Source organism: Chenopodium album, chromosome 16, assembly GCF_948465745.1.
Source record: "Chenopodium album chromosome 16, dcCheAlbu1.1, whole genome shotgun sequence".
NCBI lineage: Eukaryota > Viridiplantae > Streptophyta > Magnoliopsida > Caryophyllales > Amaranthaceae > Chenopodium > Chenopodium album.
Window position 1 is genome coordinate 14,696,091 of NC_137849.1, and position 20,432 is coordinate 14,716,522.

Here is a 20,432-nt window from a genome sequence, read left to right on the forward strand (position 1 = left end):
AAAATTTTATGCTAATAATCCAACATTTGCCTAATTTGTTTTTCATAATTCAGGTTTTCGAATATTATTTTTCAATAAAACAACCTTTATACCCATTCTACTTTTAAGGTCAAACCGGTCCAAACCCACAACTGCAAGCCAGTGTCCACATGTTGCGTTTTCATTAGGCTTATATAATAACAAGCATTACATCACAACTTAAAATAAATAAATTAATCAACTAAAAATCTATAATCAATTCTAAAATAAATAAGAATTGACATCAATATTTTTCTTCGATAGTTTATATTGATCACAGTTTGCAAGTTTCTAGAGACAACCACTCGGTAGTTGGTACTCCGTAATTCGAATTAAGCAGCAGAACGCTGTTTTCAATGCTATCTAGTATCATCGGAGTCACTTAGCACTTAAGCAGTGATCAGGGTCCTCTTACAAAAGAACTCGATGTATTGGATTTAAACTTTTGACACAAGAGTTCATAATACACAGATAGATTCATGCTTCTACCTAGTAGCACCTCCACTATCTCTAATTGTGCTTTGTGTTTGTAATCGTAGTCTTGCCCTTTAAAGGATAAGAAAATCTGGAATACTCGAGTAGAATAAGTAGGAACAATAATCCATTCTATTTACCATGAATAGCTTATACATATTCAAGGCACATGGTAAAATGACATTTAGCTAGAAGCAAGGATTAACATAATGGGCAGCAGCGGCCTTTACTTTGAAGGAATTCTGTACATAATGTACAAGTACCTAGAACCTGAAACTCCTGACAAATACAATGTACAGAAGCAGAACTACCTTGGCTAATTCATGTGCAGTACTAAACTTGATTATCATTGTTGCAGAAACTGTGAGACAGCCTTCTGGAATTAGCATCAAGCAGAGCATTTACGCAGAAAATCCTGATTCCATAGCTCGAAAGATTGATGACATATCAAAACTAAAATTTCTAAGGGTCTTGCCTGGGCCTTTTTCAGTAACATGAGTATCAGGTGCAATCTTAGGCTGCTGGATTTCAACCATGGCTGAGCTGCTTCCCCCAGAGTTATTTTTCGCCTTCCAAACACTAAGTCCTGTGATGTATCAACAAAGTCATACAGATAAAAAGCATGAGGCAAACAGGAACATCAACAAGCACACTTCACATATGATTGATTACCTACTACCTATAATCCAAACTGAGCTTTAAAAAGCAATCAGGAAGCAAGAGAAAAAAGCAAGACACTAAACAATTACAGGTGCCCCAAGAATCCAAACAAAAACACATTTTACAGTTATATTTCATAAAGTCAACTGGACAGTGCCATGAGGCTTTAGTAAATGTCACCAGAAACCCCTCCTATTTTTCCAGCAATATAATGAGAAAGAATTGTGTATACTTTACCAAAGTCTTGAAATTGGAAAAAGGGGTGATTCTTCATATATGTATAATGGTAAAGAGTCAGTTTAGGCCAGATATGATGATAAGAGGTGATTCTTGGTGTATAAACCAACATAAAGAAAGGATCAAGATGCACCAAGGCGATAGGGGGTCAATAGGGAATGCCCTGCGCCTTAGGTGTGCCACAGTATGCCCCGTTGAAGTCAGGCGAACTTAATAAAAAGCGGATAAAAAATACTGAAAAAATAAAAGCTGCGTGCCTCAAGCTACATCTTTTGGTGCATCTCACCAAAACCGTTTTATACATATAGGCTGATATATACAGAGAAAACAAGGACCAGATTTCCAGTGAAAGCGAAATTGTGGGAGCAGCTTGTCCTGAATGTAGAGAAGGTATTGCGTGCGTACGGACGCACGAACTGTTTGGTGCGAGAGGGTTGGCTGATATATTTTACTCGTTAGCTTATATGTTTCATGTGTTGGCTGATATGTTTCATTTGTTGGCTAATATATTTCTTTTGTTGGCTGATATGTTTGTTTTTTTTTTCCTTTTGTTGGCTGATATCAGACATAATTTGGCTTATATGTTTCTTTAGTTGGCTGATATATATATATATATATATACATATATATATATATATATATATATATATATATATATATATATATATATATATATAAATTTTAATTGTTCACTTATCTGTTTTATTATTTTGTTGGCTGATAGGTTTATTTTGTTGGCTTACCTGTTGCTTTTGTTAGCTGATACACTTTATTTGTTGGCTGATATGTTCCATCTATTGGTATATATGTATTTTTTGTTGGCTGATATACTACTCTTGTTGGCTTACATGTATCTTTTATTGGTTGATATACTCTTTTTGTTGGCTTATATGTATCTTTTGTTGGCTCATATACTCCTCTTGTTAGCTTATATATATCTTTTGTTGGCTAATATACTCCTCTTGTTGGCTTATATGTATTATTTGTTAGCTGATATGTTTCGTCTCTTGGCTGATATCAGACATTTATTAGTTTATATGTTAATTATTTTGGTTTTGTTTGCTGATTTCATCCTTTAGTTGGCTGATATGCTTCTTTTGTAGGATGATATGTTCCGTCTCTTAGTTGTTAAGTACCTTTTGGCTTATATAATACTCTTGTTAACTGATATATATCTTTTGTTAGATGATATATCCATTTTATTGACTAATACATTTTTATCCATGGCTGATATGTCCCTCCTCAAGAAACCAAAGTCCAAAATCCAACGTGCAAAGCAATAATACACGCTTCTCATAATTCCCAAAGTTGCACCTGAAAACTGTACCCCCACTTTCTCTTCAATATTCCTTTCTTTTCCAACAAATGCAATTTAATCTCTCCAATATTCCTTTCTTTTCCAACAAATGCAATTCAATCACTCTCCTCTCTCACTGCAAAAGCACTCATAAAACCCACAACAATGGGGCAAGGATCATCTGGTCTAAATCGTCCACTAAATTCCGATGACAAAAACCAAAGCAGCATAAGCAAGCAACGAGGCCGCCCTCACCAACCACCTCTACCTTAAGTCAAAACCACCGAACCCAAGCCCAACGCAAATCACGAACCACAGGTCGCACCAAGGCAACGAGCGCCTCCACCTCCATCATCAATTTTGATTTTTCTGATTTTTTCTGAAATTTTCGAAACTATGAAATACGACCTTTTTTCTTATTTTTCTGAAAATTTCACCCCTTTTGGATTAATATAATTGTTTATTCAATTAATATGAATTTCTGATTTTACTTTAGATCTAGAAACAAAGAGGAGCAGCTAGAAGAGGGAGAAAGAGAAGGGAAGAGAAGGAGAGAGAAAGAGAAGTCAAAATAGTATGGGACGCACAAACTGTTGGATGCGGGAGGACGCACCCAATAGTTTGCGCTGAATGTAATGGAAAAAAATCACAGCCAACGCGGCATTTTTTTTTTTTTTTTTTTTTTTTTTTTTTTTTTTTTTTTTACAAAAACATTGCACTTCTTCGGTTTAAGAAGCATACTTTGAACATAATATGAACCACAGCTACCATAGCATGACTAGGTTGTATTTAGTATTGAGTACTCCCTCCGTCCCTTAATTAGATTCCTAATTCTCTCTATCAAGTGAGGAATAAATGCTAGAAATAGGAATCTAATAAAAGGACGGAGGGAGTAACTATTAGTAAAATGCTTCGATATGTTAATAATTACACAATTAATAAGTAAATTATTAATTTTCTTTTCAATAGTTATTATCATTTATCAGCAACCTAACCAACTAATACAAGTTAAGAATATAAAAACGGAAGCCCCGTCCCTTGATAAATAAAAACAAATTGACAATACTAATATACTTTTGCCACTATGGCACTTCAGGTTCTCCCTTCTTTGGGGTGTATGCTTTTTTTTTTTTAACAATATATGTTTCTCCTTTCATTAATTTATTCAATCATGTGAAATCCACTTGCGCATTCGCTTGACATACACTTCCTCTATTTCTTTTAAGTTGCAAAGTGAAGTGGCACAATATGTTCAAGATAGTGAAAGAAAGGTAACAATAACTCGCAAGTAACATGACATTACCAACTAAAGAAATGAAATAATCCTAGTAAGAATTATACAAAAGCCACCCCAAGTAAATTCCTATTAAATTATGGCACGAGCAAAATGTCCTTTAAAACTTTATCATGTTTCCGATTCATGTCCAATTTAAAGAGTCCCCATCTCCAAACTTGATGCGACAAAGTGACAAGACACTTGAAGTTATATTTATACCAACACTGGTATAACCAATGTTAAATAAATATACTGACCAATTTTGGGGTGCAGCAGACCTTTCTTTCTCTGTAAACTACGGAGTACAACTTTTCAGCACAATGGACATGCTCTAGCTGAGCGTGCACTGCATAAGATTTGTTCAATCGTTCATAGAAAATGCAGGAGGCAGATAGGTCATTTGAATTGGATTTGGGTCGTGTCATTTTGGGTCACCTAATCACATTCTTTTTTCCACCATTGTTTATGTAAGCATATAATTTGCAATAAGGCTTGAATCATTTGAAGTAGATTACATTTGTTGCAAATCACATACAAAATGGTTCATACAGGAATATATCATGTTTTACGAAAAAGTATACATGGAATTCGAATACAATATCATAAACAATTAAATCAGTCAAGGAAAAATGAATTTCAAGTCAAAATAGCAAAAACTTGTAAGTTGGAGTGATTTTAACTTTTTCAACTTTAACCATAAGGTTATTACTTATTAGGTTAGTGTTCAATTCCAAGTCATAAGTGTTCAGGTCAAACGACTAGTATATGTTTGATAGATATTGAACAGCCAAGGATAATATAAATAAATAGAATAAATAAAGATAAACCTCTGCGAGATGCATCAGATTTTGAAACAGTTGCAGGCGCATGCTTTGCAATCCATGTCTTTAATGATCTGAAAAGTACAAAAACTCACTGGGACATAAGACATACATGACAAAGACCTGAACAAACAAAAGGTCTGTTAAATAAACTCACTTTAAAAATGGAGTAACCATGTAAAGCTTAAGGCCTGTGACACTACGTGATATAACTTCATCACTAGCGGGTTGGAGATCATCTAGTCTATGCCATGCAATTTCCTGAGCACAGAAAACATTAATGTTAGTGTATGAATATTCTCCGCAAACATTAGACTTCCTAAAACTAAAGAAAGAGTAGTTCTTGTGGAAGACTGGTCTGTGATATAATAAGAATGACTATTAGACAAAGTAACTTTAATATATAAAAATTACACACACGAGGGGCTTAAAATGGAATATGGGGAGGTTTATTCCATCTCAGAGTACGAAAAGGTCACATGTAGATTAAACAAAGAGAAACCAAAGATAAAACTAATCAAAAATGGAGAGAAAGGTATTAAAAGAAAAAGGGGGAACCGGGGAAAGAGAGAAAGAAAAAAAATTAAGGAACAAGTGCTGGATATCAAAATTTGTTTATACTAAACAAATCAAATTTTGACTTCTTTATACTACCTCGGTTTGATATTATTTTATAGCAGTATTTCAAATTCCAATCATCAAAATCAATAGTATGATAGAAAGAGAATCTAAATACAAAACCACCTAAAGTACAAAAACAGGTAACTCCAGAAAAAATATACTCTTCCACACTCCTCCTGCAAATATAGGTTGTTTTGAGTGGTCTGGGGGGGAGGGGAGGTAGAGTGACATATTATTCTGCAGTATAAGGATTGTATGAATGTATAATGTGTCCTATGTTAACTGAATTCTTCGTTTCATCTCAAGTACCAGTGGGATACTAGGATTTCCAACATTCCAGCATGTCACGGACATGTGACACTTTAATGGAGGGGAGTATGACTACAAAATCATGAAAGAAATTACGGAGTATCTCCAAAAAAGAATTTAAAAAGGAGGAAAACAAACTCTTACACTGATCTCCTTTTTGGTCTGTGGAGCAAAGGAGGTGTCATCACTAACACCAGAAATTATATAAAGGCGGACCCTCTGCTGCCCAAATATTACCTCAAGGTACTCATCTTTGTCAAGAAGTTCAGAGACGTCAAATCCTGTTTCCTCCAAAACCTGTAGTCATTATAGAAACAATGATCCAATAAATCAAAACCCGCACAACCAAGAGTCAAACAAAAAACCAAAAAAAAGCACATTTTCTTCACCCTCCACCCCACAAACAGAAAATCCCGCTTTAACTTCCATGTTCTATACTATTAGTTCCCCATTTTTTTTATACCTGGATCAGAGCCATGGCAGATGAGACAAAATTAAGCAAATGGTAACAAATATTCATCACAAAGTCATTTTTCTTAGATGTCATGGAACAAGATGTGAAGAACCCAAATTTACAAAATATTTCCTTGTTCATAATAGATAAGTAAAAGGTAGATGAAACCACAAACTTGAGGCACACAGCTACTAAGTAACTGCTCTTAGCCAATTATTGGCAAGTGTAAGCAAATTACTGGACTGCCCTCAGCTAATAAATATATTTTCCAACTACAAGAAGAGAGTGCTTGGGATTAAAAGAAGGGACAAAGCATTTTCAGGACTGAGGAAGACCAGTACCACTACCCCCACTCCCCAAAGCTTAGCTAATGAATTGGGAATCATGAGTTATATAGAAAATCTATGAATTGTTATCATTTTATTATTGCAGATTCCCCACCTCTCCAATCCACCCCCTAAAAATACTTATAAAGTGAGTTAATATCAAATTATCAATGAGCAATTCTAAGCAAGAAAGAGATAAATTACATAATGATATCTATTTTCTTTTTCAGAAAATGCAGCTGAAAATTACACCAAAATGGGAAATTGGTTTTTGAGATCACTGATATGCATATATTGATAATCCTCCTCTCTACCCCTGCTATACCCAACTAAAGTTTGTAATCAGCTCATAATATTGCAGTGAGAAGCTCTAAGCCTCTAAGCTACACTAAAGTTCACTTGAATGGAGTTCTCTTCCTCAGACGTCGAAAACATGATTGACAACAGAATAATATTAACATAAATGTGTTAAATCACCTCTTTTATCCTTCACCTCAAGAAAGATACCCAGTCACTAACTCACTATCAGGGCTTGTCCCTTCTTTTCCCTTCATCCCCCCTCATTCCTTTCAACAGCTAGATCCAAGTGAGCTGAAATTAAAAAGGAAAAACTTCAATTGGAAATCAACTTCCTTTCAATGCCAATTGATCACGATATAGCCTGTGAAAGTGGTGCCTAATGAAGACTTCCCAAATTTAAAAGAATAGTAATTTAAACTTGTATGGATAAGGCCCTACTCTCTTCACCTCTAAAAGTAGTTTCAATGCAGAAAAAATAAGTTCATTTCAGTTAGTAAAAATAATTTCTGTTCAATAAAAATCAGTAACTTTAAAGGAAAAAAAAAAAAAAAAAAAAAACTAATAGAGAATCAGTAAAAATAATTTTAATTCACTAAATTTAATGTCAGCAAAAATAATTGAATATTAGTACAAATAATTTCAATTCAACAAAAATAAGGTGATGAGAACAGGACCTAAGAGATTTCCTACGCACTAAACACTCCCCCTTCTAGAACAAAGGACACCTTAGAGAATGAAAAAAACTTCTTGGAACAAGATTTTAGCTTCCAATGGCCATGAAGCCCATGAGGAACGTATCCGTGAATAAAAGACCGTACAATGAGGAAGGGTTAAAAAACACAGAGCCTGTATCAATTGCTTCACATGAGAAGTTTCCGGATGCTACATCATTCCATACTGAAGAGCGCTGGCTCTAGTTATGTTAATATGGTCTATAATATAGGTAAATTACTTTTATTTTGCATTGTACCAAGTTCAGAATAAAATATAGATACAAGCAGCTAACTACCAGTTAAGGAGAGGAGAAAAACCTAAGTTATGACCTAAGAAAGGATGTTTGAGGACATAAAAGAATTATTGAGTCACAACAACAGAACTACATCCATGATACGATTATGTGAAGCCACCACATCAAGTAATAAACAATTGTGGTCACTCAACAACGGATATCTAAAGAATCACAAAGTAAGTGGTGCAAGTAATGTTTAATCAAAAGGCAGCATAGGAAAATATAAATAAACTGGTGTCATTATCAACATCGTAGTGGTGGTCACAGAGTTACAAAGACAGCACCTAAAGATTGTGACAACGTATTTGAGAAGTTGGTAGAGTCTAAAACCCCACTCTGTTCAATTTATTTTGACATAATTCACACAAAAAAGTTAGATCAGTTCATATATATACGTTACTGATACAAATAAGTTCAGAAAAAACAAGTTCAAATAAGTTTAGACAAGCTGTTTTAGGTTTTTTTTTTTTTCTTGTCAAATTAAGTTCAAATACGCTCGCAAATAAATTCTGTTACTGCCATAAGTTTAAATAATATAAGTTTGAGTAATTTAAGTTCAAATAACTTGAGATAAGTTCAAACAAAATAAGTCAGATATTATGGAGCCTTACTTAACATTCTACTTAAGTGTAATAAATAAAATTTACAAATAAGACTTGTAAATAATTTTTTGCTCAATCGTGTTGTCTTGTTGTGAAATTAGAGATTAACATTTAGAGTCACTAAAATATGACTCAAGTGTTTCATCAAATATCAGTTTCTAAATAACCAACATGCATAATGTCCTTAATAATAGATTCTAGAGTCCCTGTGGTACACGACAGCCTATGATAAATGTCGCACAGTAAATCTTTCACAAAAATCATAGAATTGTTTTCTAAATATTAGCAAGTTCTAATCCTTTCCAAAATGATGATTACTTACAAAACCCTTTAAATATCGGTCTCATAAATATAATGGACATTATATAAGCAACAAACATACAACAGGGTAATTTTTTAGAATTATCCACATTAAACGCACAACTGAAGAGAGAGAGAGATGCTAAGAAAAAAAAAAAAGATTGTACTTCTCTGATGGCACATGCATGATCTTCCTCATCCTTGTTCTTTTTACCACGTGGAAAACTCCAGCTAGTTCCTTTCCACCCTTTAACCAGCAAGCACTGCAAAAAATAAAATGTTCTTTAAACCAATAATATCTACGTAGCATATGAGTACCATATTTGTAAAAGGGATAGCACTTAGTGCACGATAAATCTAATATGCAAAAGGCAATATTGATTAACAAAGTTTTGGTGTGGCTTAAATCAATCACCACACTATTTATTAATAATATTTTACCTAGTTTTTGGCATTACACAAAAAACATGATAAGTAACTCAGAGCTCAATGATTCCAGATATAAATCAACTCAACATAGAAGAAAAGAGAATAAAAATGCAAAAAGAAAATCAATGAAAAAGAATATTCAGATCAAAATCCTAAACAGAAGTCTCCCGATGGGATGGGGGTGACCGGGTGAGCATAATAGCTAAAGGTCTATGCAAGAAAAAAAAAAAAAAAAAAAAAAAAAAAAAAAAAAAAAAAAAACCCAGCAAAATAAGAAAACGTAGGAAGATCAGGTTTGTTTCTATACATTATATGATCTTGCAATGCTTCAAGTATATGGGGTGGAGCAATTAACTTTCTTTTCTTCCTCCTCAACATTCTAGTTAATTGACCTACCTATATACCCCTTCCCATAAACCTAATGCATTACAGATGCTCCATATCACCACTTCAATGTGGAAAATGTTAACACAATGAAGATATTACCACCATTTATCAGTTGTGTATAGAATCCTCATTTTACAATTTTAACTAATATAGAAGTTATAAGTATTCAGCGCTAGTGAATGCCACTATTCATTGCCGGTCTCAAGCCCGGAAAAAAGGAGGAGAGTTACGGTAGGTCTGTGGCATCAACGTAAAACTTAGTCACATCTTACGGACATGAATTGAAATTTGGATATCGTGGAGGCGTTCCCTAGTCAACAACGAGCTGCAGAGGGTCTAATGAAAAATATGCAAGAGTTGTTAGGTCATCGCCCACAAGCGACACACCATCCCAGCTCCCAAGGGTGGTGTTAAGTATGCAAGGGGTTCCCAAATGACAACAAATGTGGGTAAAGAAGCTAGTCCATGGAAATAGTATGGGTAATAGGATGCGTTTTGGGACTTGGAAAGTCTATTGTTTGATCAGGAGGTTGGTTGAATTAGTAGAGGTAATGAAGAGGAGGAGAATTAACATAATGTGCCTAAAAGAAAGTGGGTTGGACAAAGGCAAAGGAAGTAGCTCCATGCGTTATAAGCTTTGAATGGAGTAGGTATCCTTATTGATTGAGAATATGTTGATGATGTGATGGAGGTGTCTAGAAAGAGTGATCGAATTGTGAGTGTTAAGCATATGATATATTGATATGTGATGAGGTCGTAACTACAAGTGCTTATGCACCACTACTAAGATTGGATGCCTCTACAAGACAAAAATTTTGAGAAGACTACAAAGAAGTGGTGCAACAAGTTCCCAGATGTAAGGAATAGGTCATTGGTGGTGATCTCAATGGACATGTGGGCATTAAGAGGGATGGCTTTGACAGTATTCATTGAGGTTTTGGTTATGACAATAGGAATGAAGTTGGAAATAAAATCTTGGATTTTGCATTGACATATGACTGTGAGTATCATGAACAGTTGGTTTGTGAAAAGGATCTCTCACCTAGTGACTTATAAGAGGGGGGTACTGCATGTTAAATTAATTTCTTTCTAGTAAGAAATGCATTGAGGAAGAGTTACGTTGACAAGGTGATCCCTAGACTACTGGTGCTCAATTTTCGAGGTCGCAGATGTGTAAAAGATGGAGGCCGCAAGTGGAGCCTACAATTAAGTGATGGAAACTTTGATGGTAAAACCAACTAAAATTTGTAGGAAAGATAGACGATGCAAGAATTTATCCCACTAGCACTAACTTGGATGTGGATTCAATGTGGAGTAAAATGGAGCATGGCATAAATGAAATGGCAAAAGAAATCTTGGGAGAATAAAATGGAAGCATGCCACCGAGTTAGGATACATCTTTGTGGAATGAAGAAATGCTACAAGCGATAAAGAACAAACAAGAATGATGTAAAATGTTTAGGATGAATTGTGAGAGAAAAGGTGAATCAAGACCTTTATGCAAACTTGAATACGAAGGGGAAAAATGATTCTATAAACTTGCTCGTATTAGAGGTTGAAAGACGCAAAATATTGGAAAGGTCAAAGTGTGTGAAGGATATCGACCAAAAAGTTCATGCCGACGACAAGGAGATAAAAGATAGATGGAGACCTTACTTTGATAACCTATTCAATCGAGATCGAACCTAACATATTAGTGATACAAGTACTTTACTTCTCATGATATGGTTTATTGGGAGTTTATGTGAAGGATTCAAAAGGGAGAAATCAAAATGACATTAAAGAAGATGGGATTGAAGAAAGTAGATGGCCTAATGGCATTCTTATTAAGGTTTGAAAATGCATGGGAGAAAGAGGAATTGAATAGCGTTCCATGCTAATTTTATTTGTCCCACTTGGAATCTAGAGAGATTCTATTGCAAATGGAATTTAATACTTTAACCAAAAAAATGCTTCAAAAATAGTCTAGCGAGATCGAGTTAGTTTCATCTTGATTAATAATTTTAACTTTTTTAAAAAAAAAAAAATAAGTGTACATAGAGATACTATTATTACGAGTATAATACAGTATTGCATTGAAACTTATGCAAATGAAAACCAAACAAATAAATAAAATTAAAAAACTATTCCTTTTAGTTTTTATTTCCACATTTCACGAATGTCTACAATTTGGGTACCGAATGTCTATGATTCCACTAAACCTCAAAGCCTTACCAACACAGATGTCCAACAAAAGTGCTAGCACAAGGTAACAGCTTTTTTCAGCTTACAATACGAGTATACGACAATGTAAAGAGAAAATATCAAGAAGTAAAACAAAGAGAATGATAATAAGGTATGCCTTCACTAGATGATAAAGAAAAGAAATTACTTGATCCCCAATAAAGTAGATGAAAATTCATGGACATTACCCTTTCATATGCTTTGTCCAAAATGATTGCTCCAGTGACAGGAACCCGAACCTTGTAGGAAGTGAAGTCCTTGAATATATCATCAATATGAGGAACATATGGTTTCAAGACCTCACAACTATTAAACACTAGAAGGATTGAAGGTAAAACAAGTGTTTAATCATAAAGTACAAAATTTGCAGTAAATGCCAAAACTAGACAATCAATTTAACCAACTTAGATCAAACACAAGTCACAACCCCACCCCCCCCCCCCCCCCCAACACACACACACACACAATCTCAAATGTAAATTTTACAATCGTTCTTAAAACGTAAGGAAGCAAGTTCAAGATATGCATTCATGTGCAACTTTGAAAAGGAAAATCAGGAAAAGGGATATTCGCCCAATTGAAAATGAAATATGAATGATTAAAGGATACTTAAAGACGTAAATTCTTTGAGAGTAAATGATTTCAACGATGGATTCTTCTCCACTGTATTATCTTCATAAAACCAATGTGCATACTCAACCAGAAATAGGATTCTCTCAAAAGATTGTTGGTCTTCCTTAGGAACATTCAAGACAAAGCGGCTGCACAATTTCAAAACAATATAACAGGAAAAATAAGGTGTTAGAGCAGCACAAATATTGGAATTATTTTCTAATGTCATCTGATCATGGTCAAACAGAAGCATAATTTGTGCATAATAGGAATCCCCAAAATTAAGCATGAAATACTATGACACCCAAGGAGAATTTTTTGTTATGTCCGGAACTGTTACTCGTATTCATACTGTAATTTGAACTAGTAACGTGACAATTTATCTAGATAGAGTGAGCTTAAGATATATTACTAAACCGTGGCGCCTATACATCAATTTAGATCTTCTACTTGTAACACATAGGTAATTAGGAATTACAAAGTAGCAAAATTAAGTAGATCAACATCAACATTTTCTCATCATCTTACAGGGTTTAAGATAACTTACCCAAATCAAACTCAAACACAATACAAACAAAAAATTGAAGAAAAATAAAATAAAATTGAAGAACAAAAAAGTGACGAATTATTGTTATACAAAGTGTCGAGAAAGCTGTAGAGGCTCGAATTTAAACATCATAAGCAGAAAATTAACTTAAATCAATTAAATTAACAAATTAACTGAAATTGAGAGCAAAAAATAAAAAATTAAATTGACAATGCAAGTTGAGTTGAGTAGAATAGAGAGAATTAAAGGTGGTAAAAATGGCGGAAAAGAGGAGAGAGAAGATGGAAACCTGCAGAGATCATCGAGGAGTTCTTGAGGAGGAAGGCCGTTCTTCAATGGAGCGCTAGAAGATCTGTGAAGCCCTGACATCACTCCGGCGCTCCGAGACTGTCTGTGTGTGTCGCTGATCAATTGATCCCCGAGGAAGGAGGAACAAGGGGCTCGATGCTTACTTATGGGATGTTATTGGGTAAATTTAAATGGAATCGGATTTTTTATTTTTTTTTTTTAAGTTAGATCGGGTTTAATTGAAGTGTATTGTAAAATGAAATTTTAATTAGTGGAATTAAAGAGATTTAGATCTAATAAACCAAAGAGACCTACAATTTTTGATAATTACTACTATGTAGTTTGTATAATAAGGCTCCTTACGCCTCTTAGTAACTACAGAGTATATGTGTAGCGTAAATGAATAGGGTATTTAAATCATTCTTAGACAAGTTTGTGGTTGTTTTCATTGACGACATTTTGGTGTATTTGAAGACCAAGGAAGATCATGTAAATAACTTGAGATTTGTCCCAGCTAGGGGTGTTTATAAATCGGTCCGGACAGAAAAAATGGATTGGACTGACCTCGAACCGGATCAAAACCCTATAAAAACCGGTCTTGGGCCAGACCGATTTTTTTATTATAAAGATATGTGAAACCTTAAATAATGGTTAAGATTATCGTTAATAAGCTTAGAAAACTTTAATTTTATAAGCTTTTTTGTACTAAACATACAAAACAAGACGTTAAAATATAGTTTTTCCTTTACTTTTTTCGTGTTTTCCTTAACTTTATTAAAAATTTAGATTTTTTTTTAAAGAAAATCTTAAATTGGTCCAAAGAGTTCCGGTCCGGGTTTTGGACCGATTCTTTTGGTCTGGTCTGGGTTCGGTCCCAACTTAATCGGTCCAGTCTTCGATTTTTATAAATCTAATTTTTGGTTTTCGGTCTAATCCTAGTTGGTCCGATCCGGTTTGGTGGGAAAAGGTAGCATTCTTAGGTCACTTTGTGTCTAAGGAAGGAGTGGAAGTCGATCCAACTAAGATTGAAGCTGTGAAGGATTAGCCAACGCCAAGACAGTGTCAAACATTAGAAGTTTCTTGGGCTTAGCATGATACTCCGTATTATAGGAGGTTTGTTAAGGATTTTCTGAAGGTAGCTAATCCCACGACACCCCTAATGAAGAAGGATTGTAAGTTTGTTTTGAGTGATAAGTAAAAGGAAGCATTCCAAATGTTGAAGGAGCGTTTAACAACGACACTTATGTAATTGTGTTGACTTTGCCTAACGACAATGATTCTTACAATGTATATAGTGACGCACCTAAGAATGGATTGGGGTGTATGTGTATTGATGCAAAATGAAAGGTGATTGCATACGCATCTCAACAAATGAAACAATATGAAGCAAATTACCGTACACATGACTTAGAATTGGCTTCTATTTTGTTTGCTTTGAAGATTTGGAGACACTACCTTTTATGACGTAAAATGCAGGATTTTTACAGATTATAAGAGTCTAAAGTACATTTTTACGTAAAGAGATTTAAATATGCATCAACGAAGGTGGTTGAAATTACTTAAAGACTATGATTTGGACATCCAATATCATGAAGGAAAGGCGAATGTAGTTGCATGCGGATGCCCTAAGTCGAAAGTCCAATCATGGGTGAATGCGGCATTAGTAGTGACCAATGAATAATTGTACATAGAATTGGGGAAGTTAAATCTAGAAATCATCGAATATGGTGGAGTGCAATGGATATTGTATAACTTGAGTATTCAACTTACGATATTATACAATATTCGATGAAATCAACGAGTATCTAAAAGGAGATGTCAAGTTGGATAGGATTTTTGACAAAATAAGCCAAGGAAAGGCAAAATACTTTAAGATTCATGATGTGTAAGCTTGAGGTACAAAGGTAGATGGTGTGTACCTCAAAAGTATGAGGAATTAAAGAAGAAAATTATGGAAGGACATAATACACTATACTCAATACACCCGGGATCAGAGGGGACAAGCTTTATTAGATTTGAAAAAAGGTGTATTGGTGGCCTGAGATGAAGAATGAAGTGGATGAATTCGTGGCAAAATGCTTGACTTGCTAGAAAGTCAAGATAGAGCACAAAAGACCTCAATGGACTATAAAACCACTCGAGATTCCCCATTAGAAGTGGAATTGCACCTCGATGGCTTTTGTAACTTGTTTACTTAACTCAAAGGAATGGAAATGATACTATTTGGGTTGTGATTGATAGGATCACTAAGTCTGTGGTGTTTATACTAATGAAAGAGACGTGGAAGAGAGGCTTACATCAAGCATGCTGTAAGGCTACATGGGGTTCCAAAGGACATTGTTTTTGATAGAGATTTTAGGTTTCTTTCAAAGTTTTGGAAAAGTATCCAAGAAAGCTTTGGTACTACACTAAAGGATGAGTAACATTTCATCCCCCAACTGATGGCCAAACACAATGGACAATTTTAACCTTAGAAGACATGTTGAGAGCTTGTGTAATTGACTTTCAAGGTGGTTGAAAAGATAGCCTAAATTTAATAGAGTTTTCATACAACAATAACTACCATGCTAATATTAGTATGGCACCATTTGAGGCACTATATGGACATAAGTGTATTGGAATGATATCAGTGAAACGATAGTCTTTGGGCCTCAAATGATTGAAGGCACAGTAAGGCAAGTAAAAGAAAGTCATGCTAAGATTTAGGCAGCCTAAGATAGGAAAAAGAGCTATGTAGATTTGAAACGAAAGGAGAAAGAATTTGAAGTAGGCGACAAGGTGTTATTGCAAATGTCTCCAATGAAAGGAGAAATAATGAGATTCGGGAAAAAGAGAAAGTTAAGCTCGAAGTTCATTGGACCATATGGGATACTGCAAAGAATAGACAATGATGCTTATAGGCTAGCCTTGCCAATGGACTTGATCAAGTTACATGACATGTTCCATGTGTTGCAATTGCGGAAATACATTCCTGATAAATCTCTTATTTTGCAACCCTAAACAATAGAGTTAGATAAAAAAAAAAATTGACCTATAAGGAGAAATCGGTCAAAATCCTTGACCATAAGGCGCGTATTTCAAGCAATAAAGATGACAAGATAGTGAAAGTATTGTGGTCTAACCAAGAGTATGAAGAGGCAACATGGGAAACAGAAGATGAGATGAGAAAGAAGTACCTTGAGTTGTTTAAGGTATGTTGAGTTACGGGGTCGTAACTCGTTTTTTTAAGGGGGTAGAGTATGGTAGAATTTCGCACTTTTCCCTAATACTTTTTCATCAAATAAAATTAGTGCAATTTCACGCAGTTATAACTTTGACGGTCCAAAGTTGGATGAGGTTAAGTGAGTAGACACCATAAGAGTACAATAGTAGTAACCAACATATTGAGTTTGAAAAAGTTCAAGATTTATTTTTACTCCAAGGAGTGTTAAAGTTGGGATTTTATCGTCTAACTTTCGGGACGAAACTTCTTTTAAAGGGGGGTAAATTGTAATATCCCGTAATTTTTCTTATTTTTATGAATTAAATTAATATTTATAAATCCTTAAAAAAGGGTTTTGAGTTCCCTAAAAATACCTACTTCCTAGGCAAATTTCCAATAGCTCAAAGGTGTTTTTTCAAAGAGGTGATTTTCCCTCTCTTTTTTTTCTTTTCTCTTTCTTTTTCCCCTTAATTTTTTCAACCCTTTCCCCCTCTTCTCGCAATAAACGGTAGCCACCACCACTACCACCACCGCAGGTACCACGACAGCAACAACCGAGGCGGGCGGTTGGCGGCAGCCACAGTCTGCCACCTTCTCTCTCCCCTGTGCACGAACATAATTATTTTTAATTCTTTTTAAAAATCTGGTTCCAAGTTATTAATTTATGGTTTCGATTATGTAATTTTTGATGATTGTATGATTTAAGTATGTTTAATGTAATAAATAATTTTCAGATTTTTAATTGGTTTTAAAAAGCCCTAAATTGAAATCCCAGCTTTCTAAGCTAAATTGATAGGTTTTTGCACAATTGATGGTGAATGGATTTAGTAGTGATGTAATTAAGTTTAGAGACTTAAAATTCAGATTATCAGGTTGTTATTACTGCTGAAAATTAGTGGGTGTTGCCTGGTATTAAGCCAGATACTTTAATTTAAAAAATATAAATGTAAAAGCACTTGAATATTACTATCAATCATACTTTATCATCTTTATTAATAGTATTATCATGAATTAGTACTTGTCACTTTTAAGAGAGTTCGAGCTAAGTGATTTCTTGCAATAGTGGAGAGCTCGTGTTATTATTTGAGGTACGTACATGTTTAGAATATGTAATGCATGTAGTATCATGCTAGGAATAATTTAATTAAATTTCAAGTGATTAGTATCAGGCTAGAGTTAAGTTGTGTTGATCGGATTTGTGAGTATTGTTGGTTTGTTGTCATTCTAAGCATGGTTGGTTGAGATGTATATTTTATAAGACTTGATATGTGATTTGGGTGAACCATGATTTTATTTAAGAGCATGAGGTTGAGCATGTTTAATTAAATAAATTGTTTAACTTGGTTTGTAATATTGAAATGAAATTTTGGTATGGTAGGTTCACATTAATTTATGAATAATTTGTCTAGAACTACCCTAAAGAGAAGGTCATTTGTGAACAACTACCCATTTTTTTATTTGTTTAGAACTACCTGGAAGTTATGAAACATTTGAGTAGCACTACTGTAGACACCTAATTGTGTCTCCCCAAAAACCAAACCTAGTGATGAGTACCTTTCACGTCACTTGATTATCGAACGAAGTGAAAGTGTGAAAAGTCTTGTGATGCGGTTGTTTTAATAAAATAACTCTTCTTTCTGTTTTCGAAAATGTACTTTATTTATTGAAAATTTCCAGTCCAATTTATTTTGGCCCCTAATAAGGGTCCAATAATAGTGTAGTTGGATTAGGCTCGAAAAGAGTTTTCCAACGATATATTATAAGCCCAATTCCGATGAATAATGAGGAAGTTATGGCCAAAAATACTAAATTGGGCCTAAAATAGTTTTATGGCCCAATGATCTAGTGGAGGGCCCATTAATTAATATTCCTAAATTTATTTGGATTGATTTTAATCTTCTAGAATAGTTTAGAAGGTTGTTTTGAGTTCTAATGGGATTAGGATTAATTATATTTTTTAATGAAAATAAAGAATTCTACTTGGATTAAAACAAGTGTTTTTAAAGAGATTTAAATATGATTTTCAAAGATAAGTACGAACGTTTTTAATCGAATTTAATTAAATTAAGGATTCCGTACAAGTTTTTAGAAAACGCGTGAATCAGCGTGGAACGACAAAGCTGGCGCTGAACGACAAGCCTGTCCCACAGCGACAGGTCTGTCGCATCGCGCTAGACTGTGTCATTCTGCGATAGAGGCAGTTTTACTCCTAATAGGATTTGGTCTTTTTCTGATCGTTTTTGGGATATTTTCTCTATAAATAGGGTCGTATTTCCCCATTCTTAATCATCAAGAATCATCAACAATATTCTATTCTCTTCTCTCTCAAGCTAATAGCTTTTCTTTCTCTCTTTTCTAAGCCTAGCCTTTTACAAATAAAATACCGCGTTCACGAGTATAGACACACCTAGCCAAGCTCGAAGTTGCCTTCGCCCTACACGTGAAAGGTTGATAATGTCTAAGGGTTTGGTCCCAAATCCCTATTATTTGAATTAATTGTTTGATTTAATATTTTCCTTGAAGTTACTAACATGTGTATTGTTTTGATAGAAAGAGATAAGAGACAACAAAGTAAGTTGTTTTAATTGCTCTATATCTTTAGAAATCATGTTTATATTATTTTAATTCCTATTATCATGTTAGGATGTCTTTATGATTCCTAGCATCACGTTTAGGGTATTAACTAATATTTCTAATATCATGTATGTTTCTAGTATCAAGTTTAGGTTGCTTCATATTTTCTTCTATCATGTTAGTATCATGTTAGGGTTAAAGATTTAATTTTTACTGTTTAGTGACATGCTAGGATTTGTTATTAATCATGTTAGTATCAATCCTAGGATCTTGCTAATATTATTATGCTTTATTGAGATTATTATGATGATGATTGTTATTATTATGTTGCTTGATATTATTATGTTATTCACGCCCTCTCTTGCAGGATTAAAGGGAATTTGTACTTGTAATCACGCTTAATAAGATAATTAATAATCTTGTTTAGGCTAATATGATTATAATTCAAGTGCTCGCCAATAATAGATTTGTTTGTGCATTAATATTCAACCAACATAGATTAAACAGGTTTTAGGATTAATAAATTGATTATATGTTAGTCAGAAAGCGCACATGAATATGAGAAGAATAAAGAAGAGGTCTATTTTTAGGGCAGGTTCAATCTTTTTTAAGTTGGGTTTGTACCTTCATCCCCGAATATCCAGTCATGGTTCCAGACTACTATGGATTTTAGCGATCTCATGGATCGTGAAGGGGTGTAATCTTCACCCTGTGAACGGTTTACAAGTTCCTAAAACTTGTTGGCGACTCTTTTATTCTAGCTTCCTTCCATTTGGACGCCACCATATTTAAGTGTATGATCACAGTGGGGCTCAAGTGTGGGATGCTTAAAAGATTCCCTACAATTTTGGCGACTGCACTGGGGAGGATTTCTATTTTAATTCCTAAAATATATTTTGGCAATGATTTAGAATGAGTGGATGAGACTTGAAACGTTATAAGTATTCATGTGCGTAATTTTTATTGACATTATTGACATATGCATAAAAAAGGTCCGCATTGGAAAGACCATCCGTAATGCGTAAAAAACATAGGATTCTTACACGTAGGAGATTTGAGGAATATCTTTCACAACTAGGATCGAAATAACGCTACGAAAAACTAGAAAATTCAATGAACAGAAAGCTGCTGAGGCATGTAGGAACTGGCACTGAGAAAACAGAGCCCGTCGCAGTGCGATGGCTCTGTCGCTGTGCGACTGCAATGTCGCGTGGCGACAGAGTCATCATCTCGCGGCAGGCTCTGTTGTCTCGCGCTACGTTCTTCCAATACCGAGCCAGAAATCTACCTTCTTGTTTCGACCATTTCTAGTACTGTTTGCTTGATTCTATTTCCTGATTGAGTTTTTCTCACTTTTCTGAACCCATATGTGTTCTACATATGGCCATACCCTCTGGGAATTCACGCTCTATCCACCCAATCAAACGCTCATGGCAACGAAGGGTACATCCGAGTTTGTGAATTCA

At 34.5% G+C, this 20,432-nt stretch overlaps 1 protein-coding gene across 1 annotated transcript; it reads right to left on the reverse strand.

Moving 5' to 3' along the window:
* Positions 1-606: 606 nt before the first annotated feature.
* On the reverse strand, positions 607-13,352 carry LOC145586253 (mRNA-decapping enzyme subunit 2-like). The gene is made up of 8 exons (XM_081643037.1): positions 13,192-13,352; positions 12,353-12,504; positions 11,932-12,059; positions 8,872-8,967; positions 5,858-6,010; positions 4,941-5,044; positions 4,790-4,857; positions 607-1,078 (listed from the first exon to the last, which is right to left on the reverse strand). Exons 1-8 carry the CDS (start codon positions 13,269-13,271, stop codon positions 894-896), a joined length of 966 nt encoding a protein of 321 aa, XP_081499163.1. The 5' UTR covers positions 13,272-13,352; the 3' UTR covers positions 607-893.
* Between the last annotated feature and the right edge of the window lie 7,080 nt (positions 13,353-20,432).

Excerpts from the sequence above, each read along its gene's own strand:
- LOC145586253 (XM_081643037.1), bottom strand. The coding sequence starts at position 13,271 with ATGTCAGGGCTTCACAGATCTTCTAGCGCTCCATTGAAGAACGGCCTT. Across the intron at positions 6,011-8,871 it reads ATGCATGTGCCATCAGAGAA|GTTTTGGAGGAAACAGGATT; the intron begins GTACAATCTTTT and ends TAATGACTACAG. Across the intron at positions 5,045-5,857 it reads AGACCAAAAAGGAGATCAGT|GAAATTGCATGGCATAGACT; the intron begins GTAAGAGTTTGT and ends TTCTGTGCTCAG.